Here is a 15,542-nt window from a genome sequence, read left to right on the forward strand (position 1 = left end):
TTTCTTACAAAAACGCATCGATTCGCTACAGGAGGCCTTTATTTTATTTGACTACATATTTTTTTTACTACATAGTTTTTTTTCCATATGTTTGACCAACTGTATTTTATTATGATAATGAACAGGCTGCATTGTCAAGGTAGCAATGCTTAAGGTAGTGTTTGGCTCAGATGTCTTTCCAGCCATGTGTTATTCTACCAATATCCCACACACACATATGCATAAAATATAAATATTTAATTTAAAATAAAAATTATGTTTCTGTAGACATTTCCCCCCCTTTTTTGCATGTAATGTGTAATATATCTCTCTCTTAGCTCCAGCTGGGATGAGCACGTGTTCGAGCTGGTCTTACCCAAAGCCTGCATGGTTGGACATGTGGACTTCAAGTTTGTGCTAAACAGCAGTATTACTAACATCCCACAAATCCAGGTCACACTGCTGAAGAACAAAGCACCAGGCCTGGGCAAAGTGAATGGTGAGTCACTCTTAACCACAAAAAGATACTATAGATTCCGGGGGCTAGTTTGATCTGATTTTATTCCCTAAATTAATCTTTTGTTGTGTAAAACTTTGTGCTGCAGAGACAGCAGTGGACAGGCAGATTGTTTTCCCATTGTCTCATGTCTTGCACTCAAATGGAGAGAAGAACGGACAACCACATCTGCTTGATTTCTCAGAGGACATCCAGTTCATGGACATCGAGGAGTCACCAGGTAAAGAGTCCAGATGATTAAGCCATCTTGACCACCTAAAAACGTTCACCTGTTATGCTAACGTCTGTCAGCATTCTTTAATAATACATCTCTGTCTGTCTCAGGCTCCAGGCTCTGTCCGTTCCTGCATGAGCACAAAGATGATATCTTGTGTGGGCCGGTGTGGTTGTCCAGTGGACTGGATCTGTCTGGACACGCAGGGATGCTGAGCCTTACAAGTCCCAAACTCCTCAAAGGTTCGCCCAAACAGTCATCACAAGTCATTTATAGCAGCCACTTCCTCCCATCCTGCAGTGTGCCAGAAGACTAACAGACAAAAAACAGTGCAGAGCTGCAGTATTTAACTGGTGTGAATATGCAACACAAATTTTCCTTTCATTCCCCTTTCTAGGCATGGCAGGGGGAAAGTATCGTTCGTTCTTGGTGCACATTAAGGCAGTGAATGATAAGGGTCTGGATGAGAGCTGGAGGCCGGTGGTGCGGATGCCCTCAGCCAAACCTCACAGTAGTAAAGCTCACTCGCTCTCATCCCTGCTGCAGAGGGCTCAGGCCACCAAGGTACAGTACAAACACTGACTTGAACTGTAATTGACTTTTGGGCCATTTTAAACTGGTGTGTAATCCTTTGTGTTCATTCAAGCCCTTTCAAAACTGACATAGCTTTGAATGCTGGTTTGGGAGTGATATTCAGTTGTCTAACTGCTATACAGGCCCCTCTAGTGGCTGTATAGCTACATTGCCTCATAAAAGAAATAACTCTTCACTTGATTTGTGCTCTTTGCATGGAGGTAAAGGCCAAATGATGACCAACACGGCAGCTCTAATTTTCATAAAATCTCGCTTCTTTTCAGGAAAAGGCCTCCACATCTAAAGCAGATCCTCAGTCTGCCCCTAAAAAGCCTGATAACCTACGGGGCTGTGACTTGCTCCAGGAAGTGTCTGTCACAATTAGGAGATTTAAGAAAACGTCTGTACCCAAAGAACGGTAAGAGATAAAAGTATGCACTATACACTACCATTCATAAGTTTGGATTTGGTAAGATTTTGAATGTTCTGTCTCTTATGCTCCCCAAAGCTGCATTTGTTTAATCAAAAATACAGTAAAACTGTAAAATTCTGATATATTAAAAACAACTGTTTTCTATTTGAATATATATTAATATATAATTAATTACTGTGAAGGCTAGAATTTTTCAATGTCACATGATCCTTCAGAAATAATTCTAATATGCTGATTTGATGCTCATGTTTCTTATTATTATCAATGTTGAAAACAGTTGTGCTGCTTAATATTTTGTGGTGACTGATACATTTTTTCCAGAATTATTTGATGAATAGAAAGTTCAAAAGAACAGAATTTCTTTGAAATATATATTTTTTGTAACAAATATCTCTGTTGTCAGATTTGATCTAGGGCTGCAAAATCATTTAATCGTGATTAATCGCATTCAAATTAAAAGTTTATGTTTACATACTATATGTGTGTGTACTGTGTATATTTATTATGTATATAAATACACACACGTACATGTATATATTAAGGAAAAATATGTAAGATTTATATATAAAATATTTATATTTATATAATATAAATTATATACAAGTATAAATATATATGCATACAAATATTTTTTAAAAAAGTGTGTATTTATATATACATAATAAATATACACCGTACACACACATATAGTATGTAAACAATCGTACACTCAAATGTTTGAATGGTAGTGTATGCTATGCATGTATTAGTTTGCACATTAAGAAAGGAATTACCTTGTTTCAGTGTGGCATTTTAAAGAATACAATATCCAGTCCATTGTCTGAATGTGCTGTCTGTCTGCTTTTATTTCCCAGAGTGCAACGCTGTGCAATGCTTCAGTTTCCTGAGCTGCATGAAAAGCTGCTAAGAGGTTTGTGTAAGAATGGAGAAGACGGGCAGAGCTCAGAACACTGTCAGAGTCTTATTTTGGACGTTCTCTGCTGGCTGGCAGGGGTTTACTCCAACGGACCCTGCAGGTGAGGTGTCACAGTGAGCTAGTATTTTTAGTCTCTTGATTTTATCTCTTGCCTCTTTTAATGAATTTTATAATACCTTGTCCTTTAGTTTGAGAGAGGGGAAGGAGGGGCTTTTGACTAAAACTAGGAGACGGCTGACGGAAATCATCAGGGCATGTTTCTTTGAGGCTGGACGCAGTATAGCTCATAAATGCTCTCGCTTTCTTGCACTTTGTATTAGGTGAGTTTACAACCTCACTGTATTTTTCTGATCTTCAGTCTTGTAGTCTCATTGCAGAACTAATGAACTAGACTGTCCAGTTAACATGTGCAGATACAGTGATGTCTTGTTCATTAAGTCTAATGGATAAATGTCTCTGACATTTCAGTACCGGTAAAGGAGACCCTGGTCAGCACGGTTTTGGCCAGGCTCTGTTTAAAGCTCTTCTGGATAATATGCCTTATTTGCCTGCTGCTGCCACAGGAGGTAATTTTTTTATTGTAAATGTTGAAAATGTATAGTGCCTTTTAATTTTGTTATAGTGATAAGACCGTTTCATTCCAAAAATGTAAACTATTTATTAAGCTATACTACTGTTCAAAGATTTTTTAATTGTGCAGAAATAAATATGCACTTATTTAATTTAAAATGTTAAAATACTTATGTTACTGTCTTTCAGGATCTGTCTTCTGGTACTTTGTCCTGTTAAATTATGTGAAAGATGAGGACCTGGCCGGCTGCAGTACCGCTTGCGCCTCTCTGCTCACTGCTGTCTCTCGGCAGCTGCAGGACCGCCTGACTCCACTTGAGGTGCTGTTGCAGACCAGGTCAGCTTTATATACTTGAACAAAAAAGCTTTTTCTGAGCATGTAGAAGTGATCGTTTTAAGGAAATGAAATGGTTTTGTCATGGTCCTCTCTATTCAGATATGGTCTGTATGGGTCTCCATTTGACCCAGTACTGTTTGACCTGGAGGTGAGCGGGTCTTCCTGTAAGAATGCCTTTAGCAGCAGCATTGGGGTCCAGTCGGATGAGATCGACTTGTCCGATATTCTCTCGGGTGTGTCAATATATTCTTTCCTCATGCACTTACATTCATCAATAAATATCAAAATAGGAAAGACAGACATGTAATGGTTGTTGTGTCTAATGTCAGGTAATGGAAAGGTGAACAGCAGTGGGGCGGCAGAGGGCAGTTTTACTGCTCTGACCGGCCTGCTGGAGGTCGAACCCCTGCACTTTACTTGCGTCTCCACCAGTGATGGCACCAGGGTGGAGAGGGATGATGCAAGTATGTTCACCGGTACATATCCTACTTTCCTTTTCCTCTCTTTCGCATCTTGTTTCTTTTACCACCAACCGTGTCATCGTGGACCTCATATTTAAGGTGTGGTCACACTACATGAAGTTTTGCAGGCAATAAAATTCCATTGTCAAAAGTGTAGCATGAGGCACAGCTCACTTCGATGTCACTTTCAAACCAAGCAGCCAAGCAAGTAACTTCTGACAATTTGCATGACCAACTTTAACCTTTTGCAAAATCTGCAAAAACCCAGTCTGATTTCTAATTAAATTACTGGATTTTGTACGCAGAATTTCACTGAGCACCAGTAAAGGTGACCGCACCTTTAGTGCTAAAATCTGTGCTTGTTTCCCTTTACGTCCTTCTACAGTGAGCACCTTTGGCGTGACGCCCACAGTGACAGGGCTGTCTGCTGGGACCGTCGGCGAGGCGTCCACGGCCCTTAGCTCAGCTGCACAGGTGGCCCTTCAGTCCCTGTCTCATGCAATGGTGTCTGCCGAACAGCAGCTTCAAGTTCTTCAGGAGAAGCAGCAACAGCTTCTAAAACTCCAGCAGCAGGTCATATATGAATACATTCTTTATTCATTTTAATAATCTTGATGTCTTGATTAATTCAGTACTTTGACTTCATGTAATTGGTTATCTTATGAAACAGAAGGCGAAGCTGGAGGCCAAACTTCACCAGACCACCTCAGCAGCCACTGCAGCATCAGGCGTTGTCAACTCAGTGCCATCCAACCCGTCCTCCGCCCCAGGGTTCTTCATTCACCCCTCTGACGTCATCCCGCCCACTCCTAAAACGACACCGCTGTTCATGACGCCTCCTCTCACCCCACCGAATGAGGCAGTGTCTGCGGCTATCAGTGTGGAACTGGCTCAGCTCTTCCCGGGATCCGTCATTGATCCTCCACCTGTGAACCTTTCAGCACAGAATAAAAACACACCGAAAGCCAAACAAGTAAGTTCTGAAAACCTCCTTCTGCTTGTATAATGATTATTATTTAGCAGTGTTTAATTTTCTGTCATTAAATATTCTAATATGTGACCCTGGACCACAAAACCAGTCTGAAGTCGCTGGGGTATATTTTTAGCAATAGCCAAAAAAAAACATTGTATGGGTCAAAATTATGATGTATAAATCTCAATTTCGAAAAATTGACCCTTATGACTGGTTTTGTGGTCCAGGGTCACATATAAAATTTTTGCATAATAGCAGAGGCTAATAGGTAAGGTAGCATAACAGATATGTTATTTTCCTGTAAGGGGCTGTGCGTTGTTTTATTTACCTTTTGTAGTTGAACTTGTGGGTTGTGTTCAGCTTATGTGTGTGTGTTGTCATTGCAGAACCCCATAGGAAGTGGACTGGCATTGGCAATCTCACAAGCCTCTCACTTTCTACAGCCTCCACCAAATCAGTCCATAATAATCGAACGAATGCATTCAGGTACTTCACATTAGCCCCCTTCACACTAGAACTGGGGTTCTCAACCAGGGGGCCAGGGCCCACTGAGAGCCCCAGCAAACTTCCAAGGGTGACTTAATTAAAATGCTAAAAACACAAAAAATCTAAATATAAACCGGAATCATTTTTGATTTCCCCTAAAATCAGTAACTATTGGTTCTCAACCAGATTGACTCCAAGGCCCTCCATTGTCTTGCAGCATTGTACTGTTATTGAAGAAGTGGCGTCATAGTCTCATTGGCAGCGGCAAATATCTCTGTTGTGCCTCGGGCGTCCCGAGTTCGAGTCCCGGCTCGCGGACCTTTCCCGAACCCGCCCCCCTTTTTCTGTCCCACTTCGCTTCCTGTCTACATACTGTCCTATCATAATGAAGGGTTAGATTTCCTATCATTTCCTATCAAAAATGCCAAAAATCTTCAAAAAATAAAAACAAGATTTACAATTTTATTCACACAACTTTTCCATGTTTAGAAATCACACTTTTAAAAATCACACTTGGCTTTCTCATATATCCAGGTTTTTCAAGAAAGTTGAAAAAATGTATAATAAGAAATACCTTGATTTTGTGTTGTTTTCGAGCCAGTTTTGTCTTTTTGATTCATCTTGAGGCCCACACAGTAGTTTGCTGAGGCCCCCTAGTGAGCCCTGGCTTCCTGGTTGATAATCACTGCTGTAGAACATACTCTGTTTCTTCCTCATTACGGATCCTCAATCTGTGAGGTGCATTTGCTATATGTTTTGGTTTGCCAACATCATTTAATTGTGTGATCTTTGACGTAAAGACTGAATGTCACTTTGTAGGTGCAAGGCGGTTTGTGACTCTAGATTTCGGCCGGCCGGTGTTGCTGACTGATGCACTGATCCCCACATGCGCTGACTTGGCCTCCCTTTCCATCGACATTTGGACTCTCGGGGAGGAGGTGGATGGAAGGCGGCTCGTGGTGGCCACAGATATCAGCACACACTCACTGATTCTACACGACTTGTTGCCTCCTCCCGTCTGCAGATTCATGAAGGTTTATACACATTTAGCATAATCAAATATGCACAGGGCTCATAGCAGTCTGCTTTCTATAAGCTTTAGCGCAGAGAATATCATTTTTATATAGAGACATCACTGTCACTCACTCTGTGCCCCTCCCCCAGATCACTGTGATTGGTCGATACGGCAGCACTAATGCCCGGGCTAAAATCCCATTGGGTTTCTATTACGGCCACACCTATATCCTGCCATGGGAAAGTGAACTGAAGCTGATGCATGACCCCCTGAGGGGAGAGAGCGAAGCTGCCAGTCAGCCAGATCTGGATCAACATTTGTCAATGATGGTGGCCCTGCAGGAAGATGTTCAGTGCAGGTCAGTGAGGCTGAAAAGCTGCCATTGGCGTTCAGTATTTTAAATGAGCTGCCACTGGCGTTTTCTACCATTCAAAATTTTGGGGTCAGCAAGATTTTTTTTGAAAGATCTTAATTAAATATGCTAATCTCTTATAGGTATAATCTGGCCTGTCATCGACTTGAGACGCTACTTCAGAACATCGACCTGCCACCTCTTAACAGTGCTAATAATGCACAGTACTTCCTGCGCAAGCCTGATAAAGCAGTTGAAGAGGATTCCCGTGTTTTCTCTGCCTACCAAGACTGCATTCAGCTCCAGCTGCAGCTCAACCTGGCTCACCACGCTGTCCAGAGGTTGTGCGTGTCTCTAGGAGCCACCCGGAAACACCTGCCCGAGAGCTACGACCCCAGAGAGCTGGTCCAGAACTCTTCTATGGAGCAGCTCCGAACTATCATCAGATACCTACTGGACACACTGCTCAGCCTGCTGCACTGCTGTAATGGTGAGGGAGGCAGCCATTCCCAACACCACCTCACTTTTTTTTAAATGACATTACATTTGAATTGACCTTTTTGCATTTCTTTAGTTTAAATGTCAGAATGAATGTTTTCCCTCTCTCTCTCTCACTCAGGTCACTCTGTGCCCTCAGTGCTGCAGAACGCGTTTCACTCCCAGGCATGTGAGGAGCTCTTTAAGCAGCTGTGCATCAGTGGAACGCCTAAGATCCGTCTGCATGCTGGTCTGCTGCTGGTGCAGCTGTGTGGAGGCGAGAGGTGGTGGGGCCAGTTCCTGTCCAACGTCCTTCAGGAGCTCTACAACTCTGAGCAGTTGCTCATCTTTCCTCAGGACAGGTAACACAAACAACACACTCTTGCAGAAGTTGTATAACATTATCAGAACTATTCCTAAGGATACTCAGACCTCCTTATGTCCGTCTTTTCATTTCCTCAGGGTGTTTATGTTGCTGTCCTGTATTGGCCAAAGATCTTTGAGTAACAGTGGGGTTCTGGAGGGTTTGTTGAACCTTCTGGACACACTGTTATCCCCTCTGCAACCGACTAGTGCAGCACAGACCCGCAGGACAGAAGGTGCGTGTTTGAGAATGAGTTTTTTTGTAGTGTGTGTCTATGTGCGTTTATGGTTATGTTACAGATTTGTATGTGTTTATAGGCGTGTTGGATATCCCCATGATCAGCTGGGCAGTCATGCTGGTCTCTCGACTTCTCGACTATGTGGCCAGTGTGGAAGATGAAGCCACTGCAGCTAAGAAACCTCTAGGGGCTAAAGACAGAGAAAGATCCTTTACAGGTGAAATTATTAAGCTTGGTCAAGTATTACAACTGAAAACCACTGTTTTTGTAGTTGGTAAGAATTTTAAAATGTTTCTTCAGTGTTTCTTAAAGTCTGTTATGCTCACCAAGACTCTATTTATTAGATACAAATATTAATAGTAATATTCTAAAATATTAACGTATTTTGTATAAATGGCTTTACTGTCACTTTTGATTAATGTGTCCCTGCTGAATAAAAATATTAATTTCTTTAAAAAAAAAAAAAAAAACTGACCCACATTTTTAAACGGTAATGTGCATCCTCTTTCCACTCATACCAGGGAACCAGTGGAGTTTCATAAACAACAGTCTGCAGTCTCAGAACCCAAGCAGATCCGCCAAAGGCAACAACAGCAGTTTAGATCGTCTGTATTCACGCAAGATCCGCAAACAGCTAGTCCACCATAAACAGGTACATGTGTCTCGCACAAACATCCTGTGCTTATATATCTGCACTTGAAATCTTTTCCTTATTACGTATAGTATGGATGTTGATCAATTCTCTTTTCACTGCAGCAGTTGAATTTATTGAAAGCCAAACAGAAGGCTTTAGTAGAGCAAATCGAGAAAGAGAAAATTCAGAGCAACAAAGGCTCCTCCTACAAGCTGCTGGTGGAACAGGCCAAACTCAAACAAGCCACGTCCAAGGTGAGAATCCAAACTTTTGTTAACTCCTTGTCACTTAGGGGTAGGTGTGGAACAACATTCGGTGAAAAAGTAAACACTGTGGTTCTTGTTTTCCTCAGCACTTTAAAGATCTGATCCGTTTGAGGCGGACAGCTGAATGGCCACGCTCCACCTTGGACTCAGAGGCATCTGTGGCAAAAGAGACCCCTGAGGTGGAGCTCCTGCCCTTCACGCTGTCTCATGAGCGCTGCATCTACGTCGTCCAGAAGCTCGCTCTCTTCCTCCTCTCCATGGACTTTACCTGTCACGCAGACCTGCTGCTGTTCGTCTGCAAGGTGCAACATACTTTTTCACTTACAGAAGGGGAAAAAAGTGCTTGTTTTGAAAGCTATTGAATTTTGATACAGTACCATTCAGAAGTTTTGGGGTCTATTACATTTTTTTATCATTTTTTCAGAGTTGTCTCCTGTGCTTACGTAGAATGCATTTATTTGATCTAAAATACAGTAAAACAGCAATATTGTGAAATATTACGATTTAAATTAGCTGTTTTCTTTTTAAATGTTAAATTAATTTCTGCTGTTGCCATCACAGAAAGAAATTTCTGTTACTCCAGTCTTCATTGTCACATGATGCTTTAGAAATCGTTCTAATATGCTGATTTTGTGCTCAAGAAACATTACTTATTATTATCAATGTTAAAAAACGTTGAGCTGCTTGATATTTTTGTGGAAACAGTGGAAACATTTTTTTTTAGGATTTTATGATGAATGGAAAGTTAAAAACGGATGAAAATAGAAACGTTAGAAAAGTTTTCCCTGTCATTTTTGATCAATTTAATGCACCTTTGCTGAATTACAAGTATTAAGTTCTTTAAAAAAAAAAGCTTCCTGACTTCAAACTTTTGGACGATAATGTTTGTTATAGACCATATTTATCTTAAATGTTCTAAATCTCATTCACCCACCTGCTCAGGTATTGGCCAGAATAGCAAATGCAACACGACCCACAATCCACCTGTGTGAGGTGGTTTCAGAACAGCAGCTAGAGAGGTTACTGCTGTTACTGGTGGGAACGGACTTTAACCGCGGGGACATCTCATGGGGTGGAGCCTGGGCCCAGTACTCGCTCACCTGCATGCTGCAGGACATCCTTGCAGGTGTGTGTGTTTTAGATTTGAAAAGATGTTCTCAGCGGTCCACGGACTGTCATTCATGTTTTATATGTCTATGTTTTATATTCAGATTAGGGATGTCAATTTTCGATCATTTCCATGATCGATCGTCGTTGAAATTAACGATCAATTAATCGATTAATCGTTAACCTTAATGCTGCAAAATGCCTCTATGCAGCCCGGCATGACAGGATGTGCAAAAGTTACTCAAAAAAAAAAAAACCGCTTTTTCACCGATTTAAAGGGGTTTTAGTCTGAATAAAATGCTAGTAGCAGGATTGTAAAATGAATAGATATGATTATGATAATTTGATTAAAGGAAGAGAGCTCGTTTGAGATCATTTTACTTTGTTGACTGTTTCCTATCCCATCACGGAGACCGCTGAATGCTCCTCTTTAAATGGTTTCGTGGTGCTTGTTGTTGTATTTTAAAACACAATTGCAATGTTTTCAACTGACATTATGGAATTTAAAATAAAATTATCCCAAACGTAACTGATCCAGCATTTACAGTGCATTAGATCGTGACAGTGCATGCTTGTGTGCATACGAGGACGAGCGAGCGCGGGTTTGGCTAGATGTATTTGGAGGTTATTGCGCACCTCTCATTCGGCACAAATCCAAATGTTTCCATATTCGTAATGTATTTGAATGTTAAACTATTATTTATAATGTAAACTAGGCTTGTACTTTACACGCATTCGCATATAGACGGAAACGATCATCATTTTCCTTAAAGCATCCCATTTTGTCCCAGGGCTTGAAAACCTGTGCCCTAGGCTAGTTAGGTCCATGCAGAAACTAGTGAACGATGAAGATTTGTGCTTTATGTGTGGTGTGCAAACAAACAGAATTGCGCGTTGTCATCCTTTTCTTTCTGTGAACTTGTTTATAGAGCGCCGCACCACACTTCTGTTTTAAATCTGTTAGCTTAATTATTTAAGCCAGATATATTTCGTTTTTTTTTTTTTTTGTTCACAGCCGCTCGCACGTGTTTTGCTCATGAGCCGCACGCAGCCCAAAATTAAACTGCTTAATCGACCATCGATAGCTTTAATCGATTGCATCTCTTATCGACAATTAATCGATCATCGATTAATCATTGACATCCCTAATTCAGATGTTGTCATCTGTTTGCAGGAGAGCTGTTGTCTCCAGTGTGTGTGGATGGGATGGAGGGGGCGGGGGCTGATGAGGCCGGTGCCGCCTCTTCCTCTGTAGCGGTCGATTCCGATGACTCTCTCCCCCAGCCGACCCCCATCCCACTGGTGGAGACCATCGATGAGCCTCTGGGACCTGATATCATCGCAGGTACACCCGGGACGTCCTCTGTGTTCCAAAGTGCGTTGGTAACCCCGCCCGAATAGCACGTCACCTCACACGGACCCTCACCTTTCTTTTGTTTCTGAGGTTTATTTGTTTAGATGAGCTGCATGTATATTGGGTTTGTGTTTGCTTTTTTGTAATATGTAATTGAGGTATAATGCAGTGGACAGGAGGTTGGAACAGTGCAGATGATTTTGACTCTAAATACATGCAAAACCTGTAGCTGCTGGTGATTTTATCATTGAATCAATTCATTCAAAATGGGTCAACGATCCACTGTTCTGGCACCCTGTCTTTCTGAGAGGAGTTTGACGGCCGGACGTCATAAAGAAGGCTGTCTTTGTAGCTGCTTCTCTTGGTACGCTGCTCTTGCAATATTAAACGTCTTTTCGTTGCCCAAAGGTGCTCCTCCACTGTCATCTTTGGAAAAAGATAAAGACATTGACTTTGACTTGCTACAAGACTTGATGGATGTTGATATTGATCCTTTAGATATTGATTTGGAAAAAGATCCACTCGCCGCCAAGGTTTTTAAGGTATGGACCTCGTTCTCTTTATCTTTCCCTTTTTTTGTCTTTCAGCATTTGGGGTGTAATGGTTAACATTTCTCATGGTTCTGTGGTAACTGTTTTATTTTAGCACATTATGGGCTAGAGTATGGGCTGCGTTAACCCATATGTTAACCTCTTGACTTTCTCATATCCATCCAATTACTCATTTTCTTTTAAAAAAAACCTTATTACCACAATTGCTGGAAAATACAGCACACTGTTCACAGGCATTTACATTGTGAAATGTCTTAAAGTACAGTGATTTAGTGACAGAAAATAACCATAATTACTATTGAAAGCAAACACATTAAAATTCACACACAACATTTATTCTCATTGTTAGATGGTATAAACATGTATTAAGAACTGTGGGAAGTGAACTGTACAGTTAACTGTTTCACCCCTATACTGCATGCATTATGTAATCAAAGATTAGTAGTTAAAGTTTGATTGTATGATTTACACAAAGCCAATGTTTTAACCCCTTTTCCAGTAAAGTATTTTTCAGTTTTTCTCAGAGACGAGTATCTGAGATTGTTTTTGTTGTTTTGTTCTTTTTTTTTTATGTTCTCCCTTGCAGCCGATCAGCAGTACCTGGTACGATTACTGGGGTGCTGACTACGGCTCTTACAGTTATAACCCCTACACAGGGGGTATGGGCATACCCGTGTCCAAACCCCCTGCGGCTGCCACAACAGAGAAGCCTGGATCTCAGAACCTCTCAGTGTCTGTGTCTCAGGGTGAGAAGAAAAATAAATCAATAAAATAAAAAGTATATAATATAAAAGTATAATAAAATCTGAGTGCTAAAGTACTTTAATTTTTATCCCAGCACTGGATGCGCGACTGGAGGTGGGATTAGAACAGCAGGCAGAACTCATGCTGAAGATGATGGCAACACTGGAGGCAGATGCAATATTGCAGGCGCTAACATCCACATCTCCATCTGGTACACACACAAAAGCATGTGTTCAGGGTTCCTACGGTAAAGGAAAATCTGGCAATATCAAGGAAATTGTATTTAATGTTTATTATTTATGTATTATTTCCAGCATTGTAAACATTGTCAATTTATTAATAAAATATTGAATAGTGTAAAATGAGCATACATTTTTCAATGTCAGACTCAGTTCTAAAACATTTCTTTTTGCAGAAATTTATTATGAGCTTTACCAATTATTTCATTAAAAAAAAAAAGAAAAATTGTAAAGTAAATATTACTGGTGTAAAGGTGTGGGAACCCTGTGTTTTTTTTCCTGGAATGATTTGACTAGTATCGTCCTTTCTCCTAATTATCTTTTGTTCCTCTTCTGTGTCAGTGGCCCAGTCTGCAAATGGGACAGACGACTCTCTTTTGCGTGGGGGGTTCCACAGCTCTCCCCCCAGCAGCAGTCTGATGGTACAACCCTCTTCCATTCCCATGTTGAGCACCTGCTTCAACAAACTTTTCTCTTTATTGCAAGTGCATCATGTTCAGGTACGGGTAACGTCTGGTTTTGTCACTTGCATTCACTGAATTTGCCCTAAAATCTTAACTTCCGGAATAATTTTTTTTATACGAAAGGTTATTAGAAGTTACACAATCACACCATCTTTAACTCTTTGTATGTCTAGTTGGAGTCTTTGCTGCAGCTGTGGTTGACTCTGAGTTTGAGTTCCTGCTCTGGAGGTTCAGAGGAGAGCGGCTCAGACATCTTCCTCTTTAACGCCAGCAGAGTGCCCACAATCCCCCTTAACCAAGGTGTGACATTCACCAAATGATAGAACACTTGGATCTGTGGACATTAGCGTATATGTTAAGGAGCTTGGACTGTTGATGGCAAAGTTTCTACAGGATCCTAAATTGAACAGTTGGTTTTATGTGTTACTACAAATAGCTAGTAACCTGCTGAAATCATTTTTTCAAGCTTTAAAAAGTGTTAGTCTCACTAGCTATGTTTACCTACACCCAAATGATCTGTTTGGAAAATTTGTACATGTAAACATGTTTACTGAAGTGAGCAGTATTTGTAGCATCTCATAATTTGATTAGCTGCGTACAAAGAAAACAGTGCAAAAACAAAATATTACATAGTATGGAATTAAAAAAGATTTTAATTTTAACATTTTAAAAAGATTAACTTTAAAGAAATAAATGCATAAGAGATAAAAGAAAACAATGAGGGAGTGCAATGCTAAAAATCAGATCACTCATTAAATTCGGTGTGGATTTTGTAATGCCTATAATTAACTATAATTATTGTCTCTCTCAGCCTCCATCAGCAGTTTCCTGTCAGTGCTGGCCTGGTACTCCAACACTTCTCTGAAAACATGGTGTCTTGTCCTGCACAGTCTCACCCTCATGACCAATATGCCTGCTAGTGGTGAGTATCTAAATGGCCAAGCCTGGCTTTGTTCCTGAGATGTGTGGGTGTTCCCACGGGGAGACCTGCATTTCTATACATGTGGGTTTTCTCTTCGGGAATCCCGCCAGCTCAGCAGATCTGTGTTGTGTTGCCCCTCCACAACCTTATTATAAAAGCAAACAGTCTGGTGACACACTTTCGGATTAACTCTGCTGATAATGTGTATGTTGCATCTGTAGCCTCCAGCAGTGGGATGGGTGTGCAGGAGAGCACAGCCCAGCAGATGGTGTCTGACCCCACATTTGTGCACGTGTTTGTACGCTTCCTGTCTGGAGGAAACCCTCACGGCACCAGCCAGCACAGCTCACAGGTATTGAGCTTAATGAAGAGTACATGCATGACTGGTTTCATGATGATATATTTGGAAAATGCCTCACGTACCCCTCTCCATCTCTCTTTCCAGGTCGGCCCCACTGCAACACAAGCCTTGCAGGAATTTTTAACCAGGTTGCAGGTGCACCTATCCTCCACATGTCCACAGATGTTCAGCGAATTTCTGCTTAAACTGTTGCACATCCTATCTACGGAGAGGTAGATTATTAATTCAGCATTTATGTAATTAAACTGGTGCTTGTTAAACATTAGTGCTTGTTTTAAATCATTTTATTTGTTTTTTCATCTGCTTCTAGGGGTCCATTCCAGTCTGGTCAGGGTCCATTAGATGCACAGGTGAAGCTTTTGGAGTTCACCCTGGAGCAGAACTTTGAGGTGGTTTCTGTGACCACCATCTTGGCTGTCATCGAATCAATCACTTTTCTGGTTCACCACTACATCACTTGTTCAGATAAGGTGATCTCACGCAGCGGTTCTGACAGTTCTGTGGGCGCTCGTGCCTGTTTCGGGGGCCTGTTCGCCAATATCATCCGCCCTGGCGATGCTAAGGCTGTGTGTGGTGAGACCACACGAGATCAGCTGATGTTTGACCTCCTGAAGCTGGTCAATGCTTTGGTGATGCTGCCGCTGTCAGGTGATCGGGAGTTCAGTGGGAGACTGCCTCCAGCCGGTGGAGCCACTGACAGTGTGTCGGATGAAGAAAAAGTGTGTGGAAGCAAAGAGTGTGGGGCGGCGGGCACAGCGCAGCACCAGGGACCAGCTGCGGGTGTGGCAGACCTGGTTTTGGCCAATCAGCAGATTATGAGTCAGATCTTGTCGGCACTGGGGCAGTGCAACAGCAGCGCCATGGCCATGATAATTGGTACGGAAATGTATTTTAAATTAATAAAATGTAAGTAATATATTATAACATTTAGTGCTGGGCAAAGATTAATCGCATCCAAAATAAAAGTTTTTGTTTATATAATATATGTGTGTATA

At 41.4% G+C, this 15,542-nt stretch overlaps 1 protein-coding gene across 1 annotated transcript in view; it reads left to right on the forward strand.

The window, feature by feature from the left end:
* LOC107670830 (baculoviral IAP repeat-containing protein 6-like) overlaps positions 1 to 15,542 on the forward strand; it is a 104,332-nt gene that overhangs the window by 29,058 nt on the left and 59,732 nt on the right. The window contains exons 13-46 of the mRNA XM_016463599.1: positions 318 to 478; positions 585 to 716; positions 821 to 952; positions 1,108 to 1,274; positions 1,568 to 1,701; positions 2,571 to 2,732; positions 2,821 to 2,952; positions 3,101 to 3,198; positions 3,392 to 3,539; positions 3,639 to 3,772; positions 3,869 to 4,003; positions 4,386 to 4,573; positions 4,671 to 4,973; positions 5,360 to 5,459; positions 6,279 to 6,493; positions 6,624 to 6,832; positions 6,970 to 7,316; positions 7,446 to 7,665; positions 7,766 to 7,902; positions 7,985 to 8,122; positions 8,427 to 8,557; positions 8,662 to 8,793; positions 8,892 to 9,107; positions 9,748 to 9,931; positions 11,087 to 11,257; positions 11,675 to 11,808; positions 12,404 to 12,563; positions 12,656 to 12,772; positions 13,143 to 13,300; positions 13,438 to 13,564; positions 14,076 to 14,186; positions 14,408 to 14,538; positions 14,632 to 14,759; positions 14,858 to 15,423. Of these exons, the coding sequence (XP_016319085.1) occupies positions 318 to 478; positions 585 to 716; positions 821 to 952; positions 1,108 to 1,274; positions 1,568 to 1,701; positions 2,571 to 2,732; positions 2,821 to 2,952; positions 3,101 to 3,198; positions 3,392 to 3,539; positions 3,639 to 3,772; positions 3,869 to 4,003; positions 4,386 to 4,573; positions 4,671 to 4,973; positions 5,360 to 5,459; positions 6,279 to 6,493; positions 6,624 to 6,832; positions 6,970 to 7,316; positions 7,446 to 7,665; positions 7,766 to 7,902; positions 7,985 to 8,122; positions 8,427 to 8,557; positions 8,662 to 8,793; positions 8,892 to 9,107; positions 9,748 to 9,931; positions 11,087 to 11,257; positions 11,675 to 11,808; positions 12,404 to 12,563; positions 12,656 to 12,772; positions 13,143 to 13,300; positions 13,438 to 13,564; positions 14,076 to 14,186; positions 14,408 to 14,538; positions 14,632 to 14,759; positions 14,858 to 15,423 (5,858 nt within the window). The remainder of the gene's footprint in view (positions 1 to 317; positions 479 to 584; positions 717 to 820; positions 953 to 1,107; positions 1,275 to 1,567; positions 1,702 to 2,570; positions 2,733 to 2,820; positions 2,953 to 3,100; positions 3,199 to 3,391; positions 3,540 to 3,638; positions 3,773 to 3,868; positions 4,004 to 4,385; positions 4,574 to 4,670; positions 4,974 to 5,359; positions 5,460 to 6,278; positions 6,494 to 6,623; positions 6,833 to 6,969; positions 7,317 to 7,445; positions 7,666 to 7,765; positions 7,903 to 7,984; positions 8,123 to 8,426; positions 8,558 to 8,661; positions 8,794 to 8,891; positions 9,108 to 9,747; positions 9,932 to 11,086; positions 11,258 to 11,674; positions 11,809 to 12,403; positions 12,564 to 12,655; positions 12,773 to 13,142; positions 13,301 to 13,437; positions 13,565 to 14,075; positions 14,187 to 14,407; positions 14,539 to 14,631; positions 14,760 to 14,857; positions 15,424 to 15,542) is intronic.

This window comes from Sinocyclocheilus anshuiensis, unplaced genomic scaffold, assembly GCF_001515605.1.
Source record: "Sinocyclocheilus anshuiensis isolate Anshui unplaced genomic scaffold, SAMN03320099.WGS_v1.1 scaffold784, whole genome shotgun sequence".
In the NCBI taxonomy this organism is placed as follows: Eukaryota; Metazoa; Chordata; class Actinopteri; order Cypriniformes; family Cyprinidae; genus Sinocyclocheilus; species Sinocyclocheilus anshuiensis.